The sequence below is a fragment of the Python bivittatus genome, unplaced genomic scaffold, assembly GCF_059951505.1.
Source record: "Python bivittatus isolate LINGU-HERP-01145 unplaced genomic scaffold, Pbiv_v1 ctg000980_np1212, whole genome shotgun sequence".
NCBI lineage: Eukaryota > Metazoa > Chordata > Lepidosauria > Squamata > Pythonidae > Python > Python bivittatus.
This window is the reverse complement of record NW_028277125.1, coordinates 50,879,796-50,901,203: the sequence shown is the minus strand read 5'-3', so window position 1 is coordinate 50,901,203 and position 21,408 is coordinate 50,879,796. Positions and strand designations below refer to the sequence as shown.

The 21,408-nt window shown below is 36.0% G+C and overlaps 1 protein-coding gene across 5 annotated transcripts in view; it reads right to left on the bottom strand.

Moving 5' to 3' along the window:
- RBM20 (RNA binding motif protein 20) overlaps nt 1-21,408 on the bottom strand; it is a 99,768-nt gene that overhangs the window by 28,100 nt on the left and 50,260 nt on the right. For 4 of the 5 annotated variants that reach the window (XM_088132506.1, XM_088132510.1, XM_088132508.1 and 1 more), the window contains exons 2-4: nt 4,707-5,835; nt 3,479-3,540; nt 2,577-2,674 (exon numbers count right to left, since the gene is read on the bottom strand). In XM_088132506.1, coding sequence (XP_087988632.1) covers nt 2,577-2,674; nt 3,479-3,540; nt 4,707-5,835 — 1,289 coding nt within the window. Of the gene's footprint in view, nt 1-2,576; nt 2,675-3,478; nt 3,541-4,706; nt 5,836-10,269; nt 10,335-21,408 lie in introns of those variants that run through there. The other variant, XM_088132507.1, reaches the window with a different exon arrangement.

Sequence of the window (21,408 nt, the reverse complement as noted above, 5' to 3'; positions counted from 1 at the left end):
CTGAAGAACTATGGACGGAGGTCTGTAACATTGTACAGGAGGCAGCAACTAAAACCATCCCAAGGAAAAAGAAATGCAAGAAAGCAAAGTGGCTGTCTGATGAGGCATTACAAATAGCTGTGGAAAGAAGGAATGTGAAAAGCAAGGGTGAAAGGGAAAGATATAAGCAACTGAATGCAGATTTCCAGAGAATAGCAAGGAGAGATAAGGCCTTCTTAAATGAACAGTGCAAAGAAATTGAGGAAAACAATAGAATGGGGAAGACTAGAGATCTCTTCAAGAAAATTGGAGATATCAAAGGAACGTTTAGTGCAAAGATGGGCATGATAAAGGACAAAAAAGGCAGGGACCTAACAGAAGCAGAAGAGATTAAGAAGAGGTGGCAAGAATACCAGAAGAACTATACAAGAAAGATCTTAATGTCCCTGATGTCCATGCTGGTGTGGTCACTGACCTTGAGCCAGACATCCTAGAGAGTGAAGTCAAGTGGGCCTTAGGAAGCATTGCTAACAACAAAGCTAGTGGAGATGACAGTATTCCAGCTGAGTTATTTAAAATACTAAAAGATGATGGTGTTAAAGTGCTGCACTCAATATGCCAGCAAGTTTGGAAAACGCAACAGTGGCCACGGGATTGGAAAAGGTCAGTTTACGTTCCAATTCCAAAGAAGGGCAATGCCAAAGAATGCTCAAACTATCGCACAATTGCACTCATTTCACATGCTAGCAAGGTTCTGCTCAAAATCCTACAAGCTAGGCTTCAGCAGTACGTGAACCGAGAACTACCGGATGTACAAGCTGGGTTTTGAAGAGGCAGAGGAACTAGAGATCAAATTGCCAACATTCACTGGATTATGGAGAAAGCACGAGAGTTCCAGAAAAACATCTACTTCTGCTTCATTGACTATGCAAAAGCCTTTGACTGTGTGGATCACAACAAACTGTGGCAAATTCTTAAAGAGATGGGGGTACCAGACCATCTTACCTGTCTCCTGAGAAATCTGTATGCGGGCCAAGAAGCAACAGTTAGAACCAGTCACGGAACAACCGATTGGTTCAAAATAGGGAAAGGAGTACGACAAGGCTGTATACTGTCACCCTGCTTATTTAACCTATATGCAGAGTACATCATGAGAAATGCCAGGCTGGAAGAATCGCAAGCCAGAATTAAGATTGCAGGGAGAATCATCAACAACCTCAGATATGCAGATGATACCACCCTAATGGCAGAAAGTGAAGAAGAACTAAAAGGCCTCTTGATGAGGGTGAAGGAGGAGAGTGCAAAAGCTGGCTTGAAACTCAACATTAAAAAAACTAAGATCATGGCATCTGGACCCATTAATTCCTGGAAAATAGAAGGGGTAGAAATGGAAGCAGTAACAGACTTCATTTATTTGGGCTCCAAGATCACCGCAGACGGAGACTGCAGCCATGAAATTAAAAGACGCTTGCTCCTTGGGAGGAAAGCTATGGCAAACCTAGATAGCATATTAAAAAGCAGAGATGTCACCTTGCCGACAAAGATCCGCATAGTCAAAGCTATGGTTTTTCCAGTAGTAATGTATGGCTGTGAGAGCTGGACCATAAAAAAGGCCGAGCGCCGAAGAATTGATGCCTTTGAACTGTGGTGCTGGAGAAGACTCTTAAGAGTCCCCTGGACTGCTAGGAGGTCAAACCAGTCAATCTTAAAGGAAATCAACCCTGATTGCTCATTGGAAAGACTGATAATGAAGCTCAAGCTCAGATACTTTGGTCACCTAATGCGAAGAGAGGAGTCTTTGGAAAAGACCCTGATGCTGGGAAAGATTGAAGGCAAAAGGAGAAGAGGACGGCAGAGGATGAGATGGTTAGATAGCATCACTGAAGCAATGAGCATGAAACTGAGCAAACTCAGGGAGGCAGTGAAGGACAGGAAGGCCTGGCGCAATATGGTTCATGGGGTCACGAAGAGTCGGACACGACTTAACGACTAAACAACAACAACTCATACTCCTCAGGAAAAAAAATAATTCCTGTAATATCTTGATCATTAATTGTTCTTTAACTTCTACGATATAATTTAAAGATGTGATGGATAGGGATATACTCCACTTCACGGCATCATAAGTTTGTATAAAGGCAATAGGAAAAAAAATGGCATTTTCAGTGACTAGTATGGAAATAAGATGTGATACCAAGAAACATAATGTGAGTTACAATCAGTATGAGATTTAAATAGTGCAAGTCGTTGAGGAATTCATAGAAAGGCCGAGCTAGCTCATTACCTCAAGACATATTATCAGAAAAATCAAAAAAGGTCATTTGATCACAACAGTTATAATGTGTTTCATCTTTTTCATTTTTACATTATGCTTATATGTTCATAAATATTCTGAAAAACTTCTGCTCTAGGGAAAAAAATTAAAACTTCAAACATAGACATTAATTTAGTCATTATGATTATATTCCTTAAATATTCAATGAAATGTCTCCTTGTGTCAACTATATTCCAACTAAATACATACATACATACATACATACATACATACATACATGCATACATACTATACATACATTCATATAATCTGAATGATTTACCTTCAGTACTGGAAAGATTAAACACGGTTTTATTATTTGGGGAAGAAGAATGCAGTACTCCTGCTGCTGCTGAATTCAACATACAACGAATGTCAGTACTAAAAAAGAAACAATTGTTGAAATTAAGATACAGAATAAGAACACATGGGTCAGATCTTAATTTACTTACAGTAGTTACCAGGTATCTTGTATTGAAGAAATCCAATAATAATTCTACCTGAGTAACAGAAATTATGAAATTATTCTAAGAGCATTAGGTAAGTACTATGTCAGGATTGGCTATAAGGGAATTTCACAACTAGGTATTCCTGGAACCCTTTAAATTTTTCAACCAATAAACAACCATGAAAAAAAGCTGGAAAATAATAAATGGTTAGGGTTATAATTAAAGTATAGGTAAAACTGAAGTGACAATTTTCAAGTGAGAATTATATCTGAATTCAGTGAACATTCCTTCTGCCTTCATTAAGAACAACAAAGCAATTGAGACTGTTCACAAAAATATCTATATTAGAGAGCCCGTAATCCAACCATCTTCAAGACATTCTCCAAATGGGTGGGTGGGGACTGCAACTTCTAATATTTCCAGCCAATATCACACCACGTATGCTGGGCATCATGTCACACTAGTAACTTAGTAATAGAATATTTTACCTGCCAACTTCAGTGTTTATGCAAGAAGTGGGAACCTCACTATTCAAAGCTACATTTTAATATTACATTTGTCATGGATTGTCAGTCAGAATGATACATTTTCCCTTTTTCTTTTGCAAAATGTCTGTTACATTGTTTTCTGAGCATGCATGTGTGTGTGTGTGTGTGTGTCATACACACACGCAAATATAAGAAACTAAAAATGTCTGTGAAATAATTAGAGGCATCAATATATTTCAACTACTCACTTCTCTGAGAAAGCCAAGCAATTCTGAATGTGAAGATTTCCTTTAATGTGCTGATCCCAGTCCTCAATTAAAAGAACAAGAAAGATGGTGAGAAATACCAGAAAAGATGTAAGAAAATACAGTAGGAATATGCATTTGCAATGGGTGCAAAACTTTCACAGTACTTTTCATTTATTTTTATGAAAAATTCTGTAACATTCATCAAATTGCAATAAAAGATTTTGTATTTTGAAACATTATGCAGCCAAAATGAATACTCTAAATCATCCATTCACCTAAGTAGGTCCAGAACCATTCAATCACATTGCTCTGTAGAATTGGGTGATGCTGCTATGGATAAGGAAAAGTTTCAATTTATGCTAATCCCATCCAGAGAAATGTCACTGGACACATGTGAACCAAAACTGCACATTTTCGAGATCCCTTTATGGAACAGGATTTGTGGTTTTTTGGGAGGACCATAAGTTTGAGTGTCTGCACAATGTTATGAACATAACAAATGTGAGGTCGTCAGATCCTTATCATTTGCAATGTCCCGGAATATTGATGCTATGTCTTAATGATGTAGATCATATTTTATCTTTGTAATTTCAAGTATGGGAAACTAATATAATGGGATGTTTCCAATCCACAGTATTTTTGTTTTGTTTTCTTTTAAATCAAGCTTTAAGAACCTTCTGTTAACTTATTGAATGCAAGTCTGACAGTTCTAAAATGATGAACATACATTGACTATCATGAGTGTCCACAGCTTTACTAAGTTACCAATTTTTCCTAGAACGACTGAAAAAACTGGAAAAAATACCTCAGCCCGTTGCATTAGGGCTTTCTCATTATATCACAGTATATTTCACACCAAGGAGGGGGGAGGATGGTGGAGGTGGTGGTTATTTTGCCCAAATCAAAATTATCTGGGCAATTCTAATGATTTTTCATCTTCTCATTTACAAATCTTAATGAGACATCAAATGCATATGCATATAGAATGGTATCAGAAGCTAATAGCTACAATAGTAATTACAATAGTAACCTGGCAAGATAAGAAGCTACAAAACGTGGATAGAAATTTATTTTATCTTTACTGAAGTTAAAGACACAAACATCCTGTCAGAAAAAGTATGCAGTAATTTTATTGATAAAGCAACCCAGGTATGGTAGTCCTTCTTCACAATTTCTATCAGGGAAAGAAGCAATTTACTGTGCAGGATCAGATTTAAAGCAAACTTACCTTAAGGTCAAATACCTTCTTATTGCATAAGATACAGATGTGGGGGAAGCAAAGAGGTGCAATACCATGAAAGTCATTTAACTCATGAGACTGAAGAGGCCTCATTGGCAATCCAGAAGTAATGGGTTCCTGCTTCTGTCTTGTTCGTGAGTTACTGTAATTTTGTTTACCATTTTTAGTTCTGCTGAAAAGATGTGGAGTACCAGTGCTAAATTTTGTGTCTGGTGTTGGTTCTTCAGGGTTATAGAGATCACTTCTTACTTCATATGAGACATTTGCTGATGGCCACATGTTGGCATTGGGCATAATGTCAGTTTTATTTTGGCTAGAGAAAGCAGAAGGATTTTCCCATTGATTGTTTGTTTCTCTTTCATGTACTATAGAATCCATCTTTCCCTTTTGATTTATAATCTGATGAGAATTGTGTGAGTCAGCAGTAAAGGTCAAAGACTGTACACAAGCTGTATGCTGGCCTTTAGGCACAGTTCCATAAAACTCTTTCTGAAATCCTGGCTGACCTTCAGATGTTGCATTTCCAGATGACACTGGGACTGAATGAGAACCACTGGTTACAAAGCTCGGTTGACAGCATTGACCAGCATCAGAGGGGAATATCTGTTTATTGTAATCATAAAATCCACCTGTAGTAGAGGAGGCAACAGTTTTATTTAGGCCCATAGCTACAGTCTGTTGTCCAGCTGTTTGAGAAATGACACCCCCAAAAGGGTTTATGACTACACTGCTGGCATTTTGATTTGGAAGATTATTTACTGGCCCTATGGTTCCACCTGGTGCTGCCAAAGCGGGGTTCTGTGCTGGAAAATGTATTCCACCAGGTGGAAATCTAGTACTGGTGACCCCCGGACCTCCAGCATGGCCCGGAAGGGTATTAAACATGGAAGGGTGTCTTAACTGGTTGAAAAGTGGCTGAGACATGGCCACTTTAGAAAGAACTTGATTCAGGACAGTTGCAGCTGTTGTGTTGTTGGTGACTGCTGTCTGAGCCAATTTTAGCCTGTGCAGGGTAAGCTGGGCTTGCAGCTGAGCCAACTGAAGACTTGCAGAAGAAGGAAGCAGTGGATTTGTGGTGCTGACAGTAAATATATTCTTGTCCAGAAGCTTGGCAGCGCTGTAAAATAAAGGCAATAGTTTTAATTAGGTTTGATTAATATCAACAGTAGAACTTTTTCACCAAATTATGACTAAGAGGTAAGATACTATTCCTGATATCCTTATTAAATCCTTGGAAGCACAGAAAGTAATTTATGACATATAATTATCATCCTCTAGTGTACTTGGAACCATAGTCATTTGAGTTATGAAGATTAATGGCAGATCAAAAGGAGGTTTCTGTTCCTATGGTCCAAGCCAAAATACTATGCCAGGTGTAGTTAAAGAATAATACATCTGCTAGATTTTACTCAAAATATTCTACAGTACTAAACATTCTTTGTGAATCAAATAAATGAAAAATGTGTTTTCTAGTACAGCAAACCAAGTGAGCATTCAATCATGACTTACATTTTCTGTTTTTGTATAAAAATATAAACCCATATAAGGTGTGCATACCTTGACTTTGTTAATGACTAAATTGAACTCCAAATTGTTGTGTTAAGTATTTGATTTTGCCAGTATCTGAAGAGCTGTCTCACAAATGGTTTTCACAGGCACACAATGCTTCTGACAGAAGTATCTTCATCAGGGGTATAGGACTATGATCATTTCCTTTTACATAGGTTCTTATGAGTTTTAATCTGCAGAGTAATCCTAATCCCCTGGAGCATTATTTCAATGGTGTTAGGTTAAGCAGAGGCTGGGACAGAGTGCATAATCTATTTCAGAAGTCCAAATTAAAGTTTGAAAGCACAATTATGCTACCAACAGTGAGCAGCAAAAGAGTAATGTGGAGTCACCATCTCACCCGTTTAATATGGAAGTCTGAATCTGACAGATTTACTTTGACTCACTCCATTGAGATGGAGAGAGAGAGAAGATGCAAAAATATCTAGTTAAAATTGGTTAAGTTCTCCTCCCAGCACAGACCTTCAGCCCTGGCTGGCACACAGGGCCGAGACAATTATATTCTCTAGTTTAGAAATGTGGGATAAAGAGTAAAATTCTGTGTCAGATTCTCAGGCTATTTATGTATTTAATTAATTTCACCTTGCTCTTCAGCCCAAAGGGGTCTCAAAGCTTACAGATTAAGGTCTCCATGTATATCAACATTCAGCAAACATATATAACACTCATACCTATTTCCTAAAGCCACTGTTTCTGGCCAAAATCACAGGTGATGGGCAGTTGGAAAACTGCTTCATGAATTTAATTCCTACACATAAATGGACTGATTTCAGTTATGGTGGGCCTGCAAAAAGCAACAGTTTTTTAAAGAATATCAAACGTTTTTACTAACTACAGGCGGAAATCCTAATTTTTCTACTAACTGCCACACCTGTGAAAATTTATGTTAACTCATCAGGAAATTTATGTTACATAATTTCTGAATAAAAATGTTTAAAAAGAATGAAAGGGTCATACATTTGCAAAAGGAAGCCCCTAGTTAGTATTCAATGAATTTTAAAGTACTGTTAATAAAGCCTACTTTAGTAAAGCTAAACCTGAATATTACATAATTACAAAAATGAATATTTTACACTAAATAATAAAATCTTTGTTACAAACAGGGCATATTTATCCAACCTGAGTTTGTGCTAATGTTTTTTCTTGTTATATTCTTTCATAGGTTCAGTGTTTCAACTGATCGAGTGAACTTAAGATTGTTTGCTGAGAAACACAAGACAATATTATACATTTATCTATTCCAACCTCCAGTTCTCCTTCAAACTGTCCAAACAAGTAAAATTTCTATCAAATCTTGAGAATGCAAAGCTTTGCAAGAGATATATCATTATGCATCACTTTAAATGCAGTATCTTCAAATACAATACTTTTTAACATTTAGACAATGAACCAGCAGCCTTATGTGCTTCAGAATCCATTCTAGCATTAGAGTAATTAGGATGTTCATTTCAAAATAATGCCAGTTATAACAATAAGCTGTGATTATAATTTACTAAATTAAATGTTCCGAAGTATATGGAATTGGTAATTCCAGTCCAGAAGTATTTTAGCATCTATATGTCACATTTTTATAAATCTGTTATTATGAACAATTCAATAAATATATTTTGTATCTTCTGGGGAAGAAACTGATGACTTCAGCTAATTATGAGAGATGTGCTCAAAAGACAACACTGGTTCATATTATATGATCACATGATGTAACAGTTTTCTTCTGGACAGAAATTAATTTAGTATACTAATTTTGTTCTGTAACACTTATTGTTTCTAGAGGTTCAAGTTCTTTTTAATTATATACAAATAATTAAAATATACAAGCAAACAGAAAGACAAAAGAAATGGAAATTGCTTTTATGCTCAATCACCAGTTTTCCATCATTTATATAATGTTTTGAAGAATTTACATCTTCTATATCTGAACAATCATTTTATTGGTGAGAGTCTTGACTGAAGACTTTAAAAATATGGGCTGGATATATATTTTGTATTCTTTAATAAGCTGCTTTAAATGTGAATAATTTACTTTATATTTTATGAATTTAATTAAATTACTATGGCATGAATGTAAAACTAGAATAGACTATTGTATGGGAAAAATACATAATACATGTTTGTTTTCCTTGCTTTTTACTCTTTCGTTTCCTTTCTAACTTTTCACATTAAACAAACAAACAAACAAACAAATAAATAAAATGCTCGATGTTCCACTGCTACAATGTACATGACTGATGCAGTCATTGTGTTATTCCCTCAAGTAAACAAGCACACTCCATGCCTCATTATGTATAGTATTTTTTATCCACAATCTATTAACAATTTTTCTTAAAACACCACAACTAAAAAGAAATAAGAAAAAAATAATTCAATTAAAATAAAAGTTTGGATTATCTTCTCATTCCTTATTATCTAATTAGAGCGACTAATGTTTCTATACATGACAGAGCATACATTGGTAGATAGAACTCAGATCGGTTTAACAGCTGCCCTGACTTAAAAAACACTCAACTATTTGTTAGACTCAGTGAATGAGGAATGGAGAGATATAGTACTATTATTTATCCCTTCTGCATGCTATCATAGTAAGCCCTGAATCCACTGGAGGCTTTCTGTACCACACAAAAATAAACCAATTAATATAAAAGTGCTGTATAATCCCTAAGGGCATTGTTTTAAAATATAAAGTTCCATTAAAGGTGCAATATGAAGTACTCAATTGGTAAACAAAGCACAAAGAATGGATTTTGATGAAAAAGCAGATTAGAAGGTGAGCTTCTCCATTCAGCAGAAAATCTCGGGCTGTTCTATGTAATGTTATTCAGTTATGAAGGGAGAAGAAGCTTTCCTTTTGCATCTAATTACCTAGAGAGGTGGTTTTGCTCTCTCTTTATCAGATTAACAGCAATAACTTTTCTATTTAGAAATATGTTAGGCCTTTAAATGCTGGATTTTGTTGCTTGCTTGCTATTAATGATAGAGAAACAATAAATCAAATACTGTGACACTTTTTAAATGATTTTTTAACTGTTTTGTTTTTAAATGATGTTATTGCTGGTCTCTTTCTATATGAATGTTAACTCTAGTTCCCTACTACATCTGAATACCAAAACAAACTATTATTTGTTCAAGCAACAGTTACTGTAAAGAAAAAGAAATGTGAAAATACAGTATATTTGGGTATATTGTAATTCACTGTAAAAGGATTACAAATAAAAGATAACACTGTTTATACCTCAAATACATATACTAATTACAAAATAAAAGCCTCATGTGGAAGTATCCTCAGACATAGTTAGAATATGTTTTATTATAAATTGCAAATGGAAATTTTAAAATTCCTTTATACATGGAGAGGAAGGAAAGACGAGATATTCTATGGATCCAAAACTCCTTAAGTTCATTCTCATAATGCAAACAATGATGTTTGATTATGTCTGGATCAAATGTGTGTCTATGTGATTTTATTGCTCAATTCAAAACATGGACTTTATCCAGATGCTGTTACAGGAGAGTCTTGTAATATATTGTACATATTCTGGTTTGTTGATTTTCAAAAAGTTTTTAAATATCATGGTATACTGAAATGTCTTTATTTTGTTAGGTGATATACTTTTCCAGAAATTTTCCAACTTCAGCTAACACTTCTATTATACAATGGCAAGAGAAGAAGAATATTATCAAATATCATACATATATTAGCTAAGAAATAGTTTAAAAGTGTCAATATACATTTCTAGACACTGAGTTTTTTAGATATCTATTGCTGCATTTTGCCCTTTGAGTTAGGAAGAATGTAACTATTATAAATACATGGAACTGTTCCTTGCTGATTATGTTTACATGTGTAGTAGATATCTTCTTTCTCTTTTCAAGTGTACTGCCTAGTATTAGTCATTCTTATAGAAATCAAGTTGGCAAAACACTGACCTAAACACTTTTGTATTTTAAAATATAAAAAAAGAAGAGAAAAAAAATCCACTTTTACCTGAAAGTGCTACAAAATCTAAAATTAGGTAGCAAAATTGATGAAACCATATATACTTGGTGAGAAGAAGAAAAGTGAGAAGAGGTGTGAGGGCATGTTTTTTTGTCACATTACAGTCACTAAATTCAATTGTAAAAATACATATGTATATGCTGAAGAATAACTCATCAAAATGGTGGGCTGAAATGAAGAAAGATAAATATATGATTAAAATAAACCTTTATGTGATTTAAGACACACTTCCATTTGTTTCTCTTATTTTTTCAGTCTGCTATCAACAAGCTTTAAACTTGGACAAAATTTATTATCATACAAAAACTAGGAAAAATGAATTGCAATTTATAAAATCATGAGTATGCCTCATTGTTGAGTGCTGCACAAGTAGCCCATCTGAGTTGTGGGTTAATCTCTGTGACTATTACACTCAGAGACCTGTATTTGTTTATAGTAAATAATCTGGATCAGCAAAGTAATTCTATCTGTGAAAGTGATGAAAAGACTTAAGTCGAAGATATGCCATTTTGAACACCTACTGACAATTGCTGATTTCCAGGGAAGAAATGGTGAACTGAAGTTGTCTCTGCTGAGAACCCAAGAAGCCCCTGTGTCACAGTGTGGCAAGCAGCCCCAGAGCCATATGGTTCTGGGGCTGCTTGCCACCCTACAAGGCAGGGTGCAGGTTGGCCAAAAGACAGAGATGGGGGGAGATAGGCAGGTGCGGGGAGCTGGAGGCAGTTCCTTCCCTTACTGAGGCTTGGGGCTGGGAGGGACCAAGCCTGGAATGGCTTGGATTGGGGTGGGTCCTCAGCTAACGGCCAGTGGAATTCGCTTAATGATTGCAATGGGGAATGCTGGGATTGCCATTGCCAAGCGATGTTGTCATGTGTCACTTTATGATCACCACTTAGCGATGGAAATCCCGGTCCCAATTGTGGTTGTAAGTCGAGGATTACCTGTAGCTTATTCAATGCCATAGTAAATAGCAAATTCAGTGCTTTAAAAAACCCACTATCTTTCTAGAAACAAACCATCTTTGAATTATATTTCTAGAATAGCTGACTTTGTTGGAGAAACTTCCAAGTTGCAGAATAGTAAATTTGTTTCCACCCTAGTTTGTTATAAACAAAGGACAAACAGAGAGGAACAAGAAAAAGCCACAATTTCACAGAACACAGATTGGTGACCAGAAACTCTTAATAAGGTATTAGTGTCTTGTGCTCTTGATGCTTAATGACTACATGAAAAAAATTAAAAGCTGCAGTCTTTCTTCATTTTTACACCATTTCTGTAAAAAGTGGCATCTTTACACCATTTCTGGGTTATCCACAAAAAAGCAGCTTACTGTATACAATGTAGCATCGGAATTAAGCTTTTTATCCAATGCAATTTTCTATCCTCATCAGCAGGTCGGTCAGATTCAAGACAGTGACAACCTTACATGGAAAGGAAGAGCAAAAACTAATTGCACAATCAGGATTAGGAGGTGATGGCAGTTGACACTGCACAAACATCTAGTATATAAATAGACAAGGCAATGCAGATGATCATTTTTAAGTATCATGGACATCACACTAATTTTAACAGCATGCTATCTGTTTACCACATCACTTCAAATATTGGCAGCATCTAATTTTTTCCCCTCTCTCTGTATAAGGTCCAACTTCTAACAAGTGCATGAATTCTGATATTGTGCCAAATGTGGAAATTCTTCACTTAACATAGACTGTACTATGCTAAGATCACTAGGTTGAGGGATTTTTAAAAAGGTTCCTTATTTGCCTTTCTACTTCAAGACAGCTTAGAAATCCAGTTAAAATGGTATAAAACACTAAAAATAGCTAAATCAAATTAATGAAACAAAATAAGTAGAAACTAATAAAAAGAATAGTTTATATCAATTGCTATTAAAAGGGTAAACTTAGACTTATGTCTGAAAAATGATCAACGGAGGAAACAGATGAATTTTTACATGACACAAATTCTGCAAAAAAGATTATCTGCTTGACTACTGAAGGCAAATCAATATAAAAATCTCAATTATTATTCAGACAAACTTCATGAGAAAATTCCAAATGCCCCACTGTGGAGGAACCTATTTGCATATTGGACTGAATCTACAACATCCACTTTACTGTAACGACTGGAACATGTTAAACATCAAATGGTTTCTTGAAGCTTTTGTATCTTCTCATTGGTTGCACTAAGTAAAAGTCTAACTATGGGTATTAGGTTGCATTCAGTATAATGATACCAACTTAAGACTTAGAATTATTCTTTCTTTCTTTTGAAAACCAGTTAACATGATTATATTAACTACTGTGCATTGTTGTAAAGAATCTAAACTGCAGTTTCTATTGGCAGAGATGAAAATGGCAGAGGTGCTTGCTGAATCTTGGTGAAATAGCTACTTGAATGGTATGTCCTAAGTTCCACCAACACTTCTGATTCAGTAATTCACCCCACCTGGCAGAAAACTAGAGAGATCAAAAGGTGTCAAAGCAGCCTTTCCATTGCTATCTGCTGGTTGGAATCTATATATCAATTTACTGCTTTATGAAACAAAATACTGTGCAAAGCCCCCAAGTTGTTGCTGTCCTTTGCTGTAGCTAGATATATTAGAACGCTTGCAAATTACTTTATCTCCATGTATCATGTATTCACATTCACTGATAGTGTATTTGGGTTAACTATAAAGTCAAACAATCTAGCCATTGGCATACCTGAATCTTACTGCTCCCAAATCTTGAGAGCCATTCGGGTTTTATGAGACTTAGGAATGCCTTTATAATTTTATTCATGTTTTTTCCTCTGTCAATGTGAATAAATACTAGGTGTGTACATACAATAAAAGAAATCTGACCTTGAGTGCTGACCCAAAGGAAATATCAGTCTAAAGTCAACTGTAAACTTGAGACAAAGGCTGTGTCATAGATTCCACAATTACATGCATATTTAAAGTCTTTATATTTGGTTATTTCTCAGAGAACCTTGGAATGAAATACCCATGAAATTTGGCATAGTAAATAGTAGTAAAACAGTAAAAAATGTTTCTATTCAGATAAGGTAGGCGTCAATTCCATATCCCTTTACTATTCCACAGCATACCCAAACCTTCTAGAAGCACTTCGTTCTCCCTTAAGAATACAGCTATAACAACAAAAGGTAAAATAGGATACTCAACTCTGCAGCAACAGGAGCACTTTCAACTAATAAAGCTATCACTGCTGCAGTGTCCAGGTACATAAAATTTTTTAGATTACATCACAATGCTCTAAGTTCCTCCTTCTCGCTGGAGGAGGAAAGCTGTGTTAGTCTAGCTTGGCAAAAAATCAGAAGGAATCTGGTAGCACCTGTCCAACTAACACATTTAATTAAAAGGCAGAAGTGATTTAATTAAAAGGCATTTTGTAAGCTGTAGCTCACTTCATCGGATGCACAGAATGGCTCTACTGATGTAGGATTTAAACTGGAGTGCGGTGGTCTCTGATGAAGAAAGCTCATGACTTAACCACTACACCACACTGGGTCTCAGATAGACAGACAGACAGACAGACGTTATTTTAAAAATCTATATATGTTATTATTTATAAGAACGTTTTCAAAAAACACTAATATTTCTTTGTTAATTTTATTTTCTCAAAAAATATGGCCATTATTCAAATATATACAAATAAAGAATACTATTAATGCATTAATATAATTTGCTAGTAACACTAATATTACTAAATAGTACACTTTATTCATATATAACAAAAATTCAAATACATAAAATAAGTGAAAATCAAACATCCTCTGTGTTTGCTTTTTAACAATTATACAATCATGGTCAAACAATCTGAATATTACAAAATAATTTCTGAAAACAATGAGAGATTTTCAAACAGTTTATTTTTTTAAGCGTAAATTATTTTAAAAAATAATGTAACTGCAGTCTAATATTCCTTACTGAGCTATCATATTAAAATAATATCATGAAGAATACAGGAATCTGTTACAGTTCTATTAGTTAAAAGAGATTGGATGACATAATGAAAACTATTTTTTGCAACATACTAGAAGAGCAGTAATATCTTGTTAATCACAAGAAAAAACTACAGTGAAGATGTACTTGGTGTCATACACACATTTCCCTGTAAAATTCCATTCGTATTCTACCTGCTTTCTGCATGCCATTTACAATATTCCCCTGATTAAACAAAAAACCAACACCGAGCTACATCTACAATCAGAAGACAGATCACATGTTTCTACATACCATTCTTACTGCGTTAGGCACAGAGTGTAAATAGCAAGTAGTATCACTTGATATTTATACCATATGTTCAGTATTAGCACCACAGCACAGATACAATTTAAAGAATCCTAAAGAAGGAATTCCAGTTTAATAGATATTCATAACAATTGCAATTTCAGCACAAGAATAAACAAAACTATAGATTTTAAAAGCAAATGCTGGAGTATTAAATTTGTGCTCCAAAGCTTGCTAGCAAATCACATATACCGTGTATCTAGCATTATATATAATTACATGTAATATCTTCCCTCTCATGATCTTGTTTTATATAGGTTGTTTTAACTGGTTTTGTAGAATGTTTTAATTGTTGGTTTTACTGTATGCTGCCCAGAGTCACTTAGTGTGAGATGAGTAGCCATATAAATTTGATTAATCAATTAATAAATAAATATCTTCAAGGCATCCTGTGTTTCTTTTAATTTGGTGTTCTTAATGCACCTATAAATGAGTACATGGCCCAAGGCAGAGCACTTGGGTACTCTACTTGATAGTTCCTCCAAGCTGAAGTGGACCTATTAATGAGTACTCTTTTGGTGCAGTCATTCAGCCAGCTGTGAATTCATCTAACAGTGGTTACCATCTAGCATGTATTTTATCATTTTATAAAGTAGACTATAATAAGGCATTCTGTTGAAACCTTTCTTGAGGTCCAGACTATGTATCTGATCTACTAGTAACTCTGTCAAAGGAGAAGATAGTCTGGCACAATTTGTTTTAAACCTACACTGGCTCCTGTTAATTGCCTCATCCCTATCCAAGTGTTCACAAACATGTTGCTAGACAATCTATTCCAAGGACTCTGCCCAGTATAGCTGTCAAACTAACAAGGCTATAGTTTCCCACATTTTCCTTCTTTCCCTTTTCAAAGATGTAGATGACATTTGCTCTTCTTAGTCTTCAGACACCTCACATGTCCTCCAGGAATACTCAGTGACTACTGACCGTGGTTCTGGCTCAGTACCCTGGGATGTAACCCATATGGCCCTGGAGCCTTGAATTCATTTAAATTAGCTAAATTCTTTCTTACTCTCGCCTAGTCTATCCAAAGCTGCAGTTCCTTTGGTCTTCCAATGGCATAACAATGACCAGCTAGGACTCCACTTCCTTTCTGAAGGAAGATTGGGCACATGGGTCCGGAGTGTCAGCTGAAAGAGGAGGGACGGTAGGTGTTGGGAAGATCAATTGATGAGGCAGATGGGGGGCAATGGGATATGTGCTGGGGGAATACAGCAATTCCTTTTTCCACCCTGGTTCCCACCCTGCCATTGTTCCTTGCTGGCAGAACAGCTGGAGACAAAAGGATCTTTTACGAGTCCCTAATCCTGGTGCTAAGATGATGTCCCTTAAGTTGTCTTTGCAACTACTTTTCTTCTTGAAAGAAACAATCTTTTTCTCTGTAGTCAAACTCTGGAAAAGGAAATTAAAAAGGGAGGAAACTTTGGGTTTAATGAACATTCAGGTTTAACAGGTAGTCCTTCCCCCTGAATACTTCATGAAATCAAGATTTTACTGTACTTAATTTCAAAAGCTCATCTCAAAAGGCGACTACATGGACAGATCTTGGCAATAATATGGAAGTGGTTGGCTGCCACCTTATTTCAGGAATTCTTTTTTCAACTTCCCAGGCTAGGGTATAATCTTGAAATGGGTTTTCAGTTCTAATATTAATCAGATCCATATATGCTTAGCTTTTTCCAGATTAGCCAAGCTTAACCAGATACTGCTATCTGCTTTGGTTAGAAGGAATTAACATTGTTGGAAGTTGGAAATGGAATTGCTTGACTTATGTTTATGAAGATTCTCAGTCATCCAGTTGGAATTGTCTGGAGGTTGAGTCATGGCAACTGGACATGATACTGAAACACAGCCACCCTGGAAGACTTTTAATGGGGTCCCCCCAACCAACTTTTTAGACTGCTTGAACAAGTAGTGAAATGTCTCTAACCAAAAAGAAAATAAGTCCAGTTGCCATGACTCAATCTCCCGACAATTTCTTGACTTCTACAACTAGATCCTTATTCTTTATGACTGATGCTAGAATGGCAGCAAGAATGGCAGAATTTGGGTTTTCTCATTGTTTTTTCAAACAGATAGTTCGCAGAGATCTCCCAGATCAGCTTTGATACCAAATATGAGTGAAATGGGATAAAAGTGGAAACTAAAGTAGTTTAATATTTTCTCTATTGTTAAGAAACAATCATAAATGCTTCATATTGCAGATTATACCTGACAAAGTTGCCCTATTGATCACTTAGTCTAATGGAATCCCAGCAAGGTGAATGACCCGAATAGCTTCTTCCCTCTGGCAACACAATCTCAGCACTTTTTTGTTTAATTTTAGAGTTCTAAAATTAAATGTCCGATTTATCATAAATGCATTAACGTTTCAGCACAGTCAGTCCCTACCCTTCTGATATTCAGAAGATGCTTAAGAACATTTTTTTTTCAGCAGGCCTTTGGCCCAAGATGAGGATTTTAACAATAATTTTCCTTATCCTTATACTTGTTTTTAACTTTTACTTCTTACTTACACACTTACTTGAAGACTGCGGTAGACAAGGCTTTTGATAATCCAAAGGAGTAATCACAATGGCCGCAAAAGTGTAAGTTTAGAGGAGGCGCACCACTAGATGGAGATGTCTGACTGAGACAATACTCAATTAGACTGTTTCCTATACGTATAATTGCTCTTCAAAAAAGCGTGTGCCTATTAGAAATTGAAATAATCCCAGTGTCTATATCTAATGAAAGTGTGTGCTTATGAAAAAAAACCCTGCATCTCATTTAGCATTGTAAATTTATGAATGAAATAAGAATAATAGTTTTCCTATTTAACTGTCTGCAATACATATTTTCTTAACTGATTAAAACTTATCCTCATTTTTCAGTATCCTTTCCACTACCTCGTATTTGAACTTCTATTTAACTTACTATGTAACCTCAAATTAATTCATGTATTATTTCAGAAGCAGTAATAATTCAGTTTTTAGCTTACTCAAAGAAGATGAATCTTATATTAAGGGAGAGATAGAAAGAACTTTATATTTCAGTACTATTTCATATGTATATATGGTTTAAATCTGAAATCAATTACTTTCATGTGTTCCATGAGCATTTTAATGTATACAGCACAGTTCAAGGAAAATAAATGAACAAGTTACGATTCACATTTTTAATTAAAAGATTAAATTCCTTCTCATAATGCATAAAGAAAACCATTTACAACAAAAAAGTTGCTGCAGACCAGCAGGATAAAAAGACCAGTAAAATATGCTTTGTATATCAGATGCAATGCTAATTATCATGGTTTCTGTGACACCAGGCAAGAACTATAAACATCAGTATTTTCTAAAATAAATAGTGTTCATTTCCAGAATTGCAATTGTATACTATTGCACAGAATGTTGTGAAATGTTCATTAGCTAGTTATCAAGTAACTGCATTCCAAGAATTCCTCATTAGCCTGAGCTGGGAGAGGCTGATCTACACAGTACTATGTGCTGAAGATGTCTCAGAATCTGTATGCCACGTCTGGCTTAAAAATAATAGCCACTCCACACACACTAGGTACTTGCAGAGCCTCGTTTTGATGGGGATGAATGGTTTTGTCAGCCTTACCAGGTAGACCAGACAGGGAACGCAGCCAGATAAGCTAATTCTACTTTATTTTAAAGTTCCATTAATAGAGTTTTGCAAGTCTGAAAGTACAATTTTCCTGCTGTCACGTTTACAGGCCGATAACTTAGGGAGGGTCTCTCCTGAGCCTTTTGCTCTACCCACTATGCAGCTGTGGGCTATGCTCCCTCTAATCTGATCATTCCCTAGGCATTATCTCTTCGCCCAGTCTCCCAAGGTCATTCCCACATACCATTACAGGTTTCGATGTCATAAAACCTTTCCTTAAAACTGAGATACATGTGCTCAGGTGCTTAGTTTATGTAATATGTTGCCCAGTCTCAAGTTAAAAATGTATACAGGTAGTCTTCGAATTGCAACGGCAATTCGGATGGGAATTTTTGTCGCTAAGCAATGCAGCCATGAGGTGTGACATCACGTGACCGCATTGCTTAGTGACAGCAATCCCAGCAGTCCTTGTTGCTGCCATTAACTGAATCCTACCAGTTGTTAGGTGAGGACCCACCCCAATCCAAGCCAATCATGGCTTGGCCCCTCCCAGCCCCGAGCCTTGGTAAGGTAAGGTACTACCTCCTCTGCAACTCCCCACACACGCCTATCTCCCCCCATCTCTGCCCTTTTGGACACCCTGCACTCCACCACCTCTGCTAGCCCTGCACTCCACTGGCCCTGCTGCCTGCACTCCACTTACCTTGCACTCCCCTCACCCAGCCATCCTGTGTTCCACTTGCCCTGCCACCCTTTCAAAGCCTTGCGAGAAAGCTGCACACAATTTGGACAAGGCCACATGTGGCCTCAGAAAGAAGACCTGGCATGGCCAGCAGCTCCTCATGAAGGGCCAGGCTGGGGACACCTCATCAGCAGGGGGAGGAAGAAGACAGCAAAGGTCAGCTGGGGTGGCAGGGCCAGTAGGACGCTGCAACGGTTGTAACTTTGGGGACCGGGTGTAACTACCATTCATTCAGCACCACCGTAATGTCAAACAGTCGCTGGACAAATGGTCATTAAATGAGGATTACCTGTAAAACTAAGCAGGCAACATAAAACAAAAACCTTATTGTCATCGATTATTTTACTGATAGTGCAAAAATGCATTTTTGCAAAGGTAATGTATAATCATCCTGTAAGAAAAAAACTGATACAGACGCATCAGCAACTTTTCCCTCTCACAGATATTTTGTGCAGAACATGGTAAGGCACAGGCACATTTCCAAGTTTACATTCTAACCACTCACTTCTAAATTCCAAATGTGATTTAATCAATCTCACAGACTAATATAGTAATCTATTTATAACATACTATGTTACATAAAATAATCTCACAATTTGATATATAGTTGTCTGTTTAAGTACTGCTAAAAAAGTAGTTCTGATTCAGATCCAACTAAAACAATGTCAGAGTCTCTTTCCTCATTCTGATGTTCTATTAAAATCTACTCCTCTGACACTCATTCTTTGATTTTATCTCCCTCAGTAATAAAAATGAAGTTATCTGTCATTCAGTCTTTACCTACCTCTGTTCCAGTGCCCTTAAAATACATCTCCATTCATTTCATTACCCTCCATAATGTCATCAACCTGTCTCTAATTTCTCCACACTTGTACTACCTCTTGTATTTCTTAAACATTTGGCACACAGGCAAATATGGCTCACAGTTCCATATATGTCTACATGGTTCCTCACTTCACCTGCCAAGTCTCATAACTGCTTGAACATCCGTTATTTGAAAAGGGAATGAAATGATAATTACAAGTTGGAGGCCTATAAAGTTGGTCCTTTATATTTGCTTTCGTTTCTTTCAGATGCCACATAAAAACTATTATTCATTCATGCCTTTGGTAGGATTTAACTGTGGCCAGCATCATTTTTCAAATCTATTTAATATACTGTTTTTAATATATAACTACATTGTATTGTGATTTAGCATCATCCTTAGTTTGTACTGTTTTTTATTTTTAAGTATGAATGGAGTCTCCTTACCAGTCTGCCAAAAAGCATTCTTTCAAGTAGACCTCCCCATTTACATCGGCATGAGGGACAAGAGTTCCATGCCCTGGGTCCCATACAAAGTTGCATTACCCAAAGCCCTTCCTTTCTGCTCTAGAAGAAAGCTTTTGACTTTGAAAAGACTGCAGAACAACTCCAGGAGAAAAGAAATAAGTTTTGCGCTGAGGTTGGGAAAAGGGTCACTGAGGGTATAAAATCACCAAGGTTTCACTTTCCTGCTACTAGACTGTTGCTATTTTTTGAAAGCCCTCTTGAACTGAATTTTGATGGCAAACTAGAAAAAATATAAAGGAAAGTGAATCTTTTTACAGCCTCCCCCACCCCCGCAAAAAGCTCTTTTGTTTATACTTTGTAAAATTTTTTGCATGTAAAAAAAACCCTTTGATTTTGAATAATTGGATTTAAGGTAACCTGGATATTGTAGTCTCTTCACTGAATGCATACTTAATGCATATAGCAGTTGTGAAAGGGTGATACTGATTATTATCAGGGTAATAATGAAGAATCATCAATAAAGAAGTTCCTCCCAACACAAAAAGTTTTTTCAGAACAATTTTAATCAGAATTACAGCAAGAGAGAGAAAAGTTAAACTAACCCCTGATGATCTAATAATTATCAACCACACTAGCTGCCATTTGAACATTTTAAACTACTATTACCTACTAGGACACATTTAACAATGGGTTTAGTTTGTCCTTAGTTGTAATTTCTGCTACTGTATCTTTTCTTCTAGCCTTCCCCTGTTTTTGATTGCAAACATGCTTTAATGTACTGGAAGTTTTCAAACATCAACTGAAAGCCATATTTAATGTAATGCAATATAAACTATTTCTCATTACAAACTAATACTTAAATCATAGCTGCAAACGTTTTTGGACCTTTTGAAAGGACAAAACCAGTAGAGAAGAAAAGGGTGGTCATACAGACAATACATATCCATGAACAATGTGTAAAGAGAAAACATTGGTATACTGGAGTTGTCCAGTAAGTTAAACAGGATTTCAACTGCCTTCATGTTTCACCCACAAAAATATCTGCCTCCTACATTTTCTAAGTTCTTGTAAAGTTCTGAATTACATGTGCTTGAACATGTGTTACTTTGTAGTTGCTGCCAAAAGACTGTATTTTTCTCCCAGCAACACTGGAATTTTCTGAAATATAATATGGACTATTGGGTATTTCTTGTTTTAAAAAGCTGGG